General features: G+C 63.9%; 2 protein-coding genes across 2 annotated transcripts; one reads left to right on the top strand and one right to left on the bottom strand.

Moving 5' to 3' along the window:
* Positions 1-8: 8 nt before the first annotated feature.
* Positions 9-232, bottom strand: EMIHUDRAFT_227515 (hypothetical protein; the record flags this gene model as incomplete). Its single annotated transcript, XM_005787599.1, has 1 exon — positions 9-232. A coding segment is annotated over one exon (224 nt), but the record flags the coding sequence as incomplete, so codon positions are not given.
* A 1,014-nt stretch (positions 233-1,246) lies between these two features.
* On the top strand, positions 1,247-2,362 carry EMIHUDRAFT_363027 (hypothetical protein). Its single transcript, XM_005787598.1, has 2 exons — positions 1,247-1,738; positions 2,059-2,362. Exons 1-2 carry the CDS (start codon positions 1,295-1,297, stop codon positions 2,179-2,181), a joined length of 567 nt encoding a protein of 188 aa, XP_005787655.1. The 5' UTR covers positions 1,247-1,294; the 3' UTR covers positions 2,182-2,362.
* The last annotated feature ends 204 nt before the right edge of the window (positions 2,363-2,566 follow it).

Below are 2,566 nucleotides of genomic sequence, written 5' to 3'. Positions count from 1 at the left end.
TCGCAAACTCCTGCAGTGCGTCCAGGTTCTTGTGGTCGTAAAGTTCCATGACCTCCCGCAGAAGCCTCTGCGCGACGAGGATGTCGATGAGGATGTCGTAAGGCCCGAGCGCCGCGCCTTCAAAGGTGGCGGTCACGACTGCGGTGCAGCCGGTCGTAAAGGGTACGCCGTCGTCGAATGTGAAGGTGTGGGAGTACATCATCCGATCCTTGACGCAGACGGAGAAGGGCATAGACACACCACCGCTGTCTTGTGGCTTACCCTGTCTGCTCCTCGCTGCTCGGTGTGAACAGAGATACGCAGTCAACTTTCTTTTGCCTCCCGAGAGAGAGAAACATCGAAAAAGAAAATCCCTAGAGATACATCAAGATACCGCAAAAAAATCGTCCGCACTAGGGCTAAGACTGGATGGGCCCTTTGCAGAGGTCACGGTGTCGTCCCCGAAATTCTTTCTTGCTTTTCGAGATTCGGAGCTAAGTGCCTCGGGCCTCGCATCAGTGCGCGCCAGTCCCGAGCGCAGTTCGAAATTCTTTTCTTGCGACGTCTGACGGGCTAGTACATAAATATATGCGCGGCCTCGCCCCCACAAGCACAACCGCCGCCGCTCCCTCGCCAGCCACGCCGCCGCCCGCCCGCCTCCTCGACCTCCCCACGGACCTCCTCGTCCTTTCTTTCTCCGTCAGCTATTAATTCTTTGTTCCTTATACCAAAAGGAGGGCTACACGGACGACTCGGGTGGCCTCGGCTTCCGCTTTGGCCTCTGCCCTTTGCACGGTCAGGCTCTGCTCCGCCAGCTGCTTCTCCACCTCGTCCGCGCGTACGAGCACGTGGCCAGCAAGGAGCTCGGCCGACGACATGATGGCTTGGAGCCGACGGAGAGAGAGATCGACGCGACTTGACGGCAGGATGGGACGGACGCGATCACACGCGGCGTGCTGTTTCCCGCCCTTCTCATGTTCATGTGCTCTCTCTGCCGTCTCCGACACAACCCCGTTCCCAGTACTAGGTCGCCAGGCGCCGATCATCCGTCGGGCGCGGTATTACGGCCTTCTTGGCCGCGATCTACTCGACCTCCACGCCTAGGATTCCTATAATCTCCTGGCTGCGCCGCACGCACCGCTTACAGCTTGGGGGGGGGGGGGGGCACCTGTCTGCTCGGTGTGAACACACCTACGAAGTCAACTTTCTTTTGCCTCCTAGCGAGATAGAGCCTCAAAAAAGAAACCCCCGCGCATGTGCTGCCAAGCGACCGAGAAGCGCCACGCCACCGACTCGTTGCTCTCCGCTCGCAGATATGACGCGCGCGGCCCACCACCCTCCGCCGCTGCCCATGTCGCCCGAGGAGTACCAGAAGTGGCGGCTGCAGCTCTGGTCGCAGCGCGGCCCGAACGTCGCCACGCCCACCTACGAGGAGCTGCTGCCGTGCTACAAGGCCGCTCTCGAGCGCTGCAAGTCGCAGGTTTCGCGGCCTCCGCCTCCGCCTCCGCCGCAGCCCGCGCCGCCGCCGCCTGCGTCGGTGGTCGACGCCATGGCGGCGGCGGTCCGCGCCGGCGCGGAGGAGCCCTTTTACGTGGTCGACCTCGAGGCGGCCAAGCGCAAGCTGTCCGAGTGGCGGGAGGCGCTCCCCGAGGTGGTGCCGCACTACGCGGTCAAGTGCAACGGCGACCCGGCGCTCCTGCTCACCCTCGCCTCCGAGGGCGCCTGCTTCGACTGCGCCTCGGCGGCCGAGATCCGGCAGGTGCCCTCGGAGGCATATGCATGGCTGGAACAAGAAACCACAGCGGCCGGCGTCCCACACCCCAGTGGGTGTGACGAGCCCTCGCATCGGGACGCAGCGCCGCACCTCTCACGCCCATCCTCGGGACGCAGCGCCGCACCTCTCACGCAGTTTGGTCGGTGGGAGGCGGGCAGCGCCCGTGAGACCGACCCCTTCAAGGAGCGCTGCTCTGCTCATCCCGCCGCGGTGCCCGTCGCACGCAGGTTCGCAGCCTCGGCGTGCCGGCCTCGCTGGAAGCGTCTAGGAAATGTCTAGGAAGTGTCTCGGACGTGTCTCGGAAGGTGCGCAGCCTCGGCGTGCCGGCCTCGCGGATCGTCTACGCCAACCCGATCAAGCAGCCGTGCAGCAGATGCCGGAGAAGTAGACCCGGAATGAGTATTATTATTACGAGACTTAGACCCTGAACAGACCCGCCTCGCGCTTGTATGCCAACCCAGCCACAAGCAGCCGCGCCGGAGACGCTGGAGCGCCCGAGCAGACGCGCATTTCGGCTCTCTCTAGCTCTCGAAAGACAGACCGGGCACGCACCCCCCCCCCCCCAAAGAAGTCTCCGGCTCTCTGAATCCCGGAACGCGCGGTGTACTCCACGCCGTAGAGCAGCCCTCGAGCGATCTCGAGCGATCTCGAGCGATCTCGAGCGATCTCGAGCGATCTCGAGCGATCTCGAGCGATCTCGAGCGATCTCGTGCGATCTCGTGCGATCTCGTGCGATCCACCCGAAGGCAGCCCTCCCAGGTGCGGTGCGCGTCCAAGGAGGGCGTCCCGCTGACCGTCTTTGACGGCGCGCCT

The sequence above is a fragment of the Emiliania huxleyi genome, assembly GCF_000372725.1.
Source record: "Emiliania huxleyi CCMP1516 chromosome Unknown EMIHUscaffold_140, whole genome shotgun sequence".
In the NCBI taxonomy this organism is placed as follows: Eukaryota; Haptophyta; order Isochrysidales; family Noelaerhabdaceae; genus Emiliania; species Emiliania huxleyi.
The sequence above is the reverse complement of the archived record's forward strand: the minus strand, read 5'-3'. Positions and strand labels throughout refer to the sequence as shown.

Bases quoted from the DNA above. Each gene is read 5' to 3' on its own strand.
- EMIHUDRAFT_363027 (XM_005787598.1), top strand. From the start codon at position 1,295: ATGACGCGCGCGGCCCACCACCCTCCGCCGCTGCCCATGTCGCCCGAG. The intron at 1,739-2,058 runs GTGCCCTCGGAG...GTGTCTCGGAAG, and splicing joins CGGCGGCCGAGATCCGGCAG to GTGCGCAGCCTCGGCGTGCC.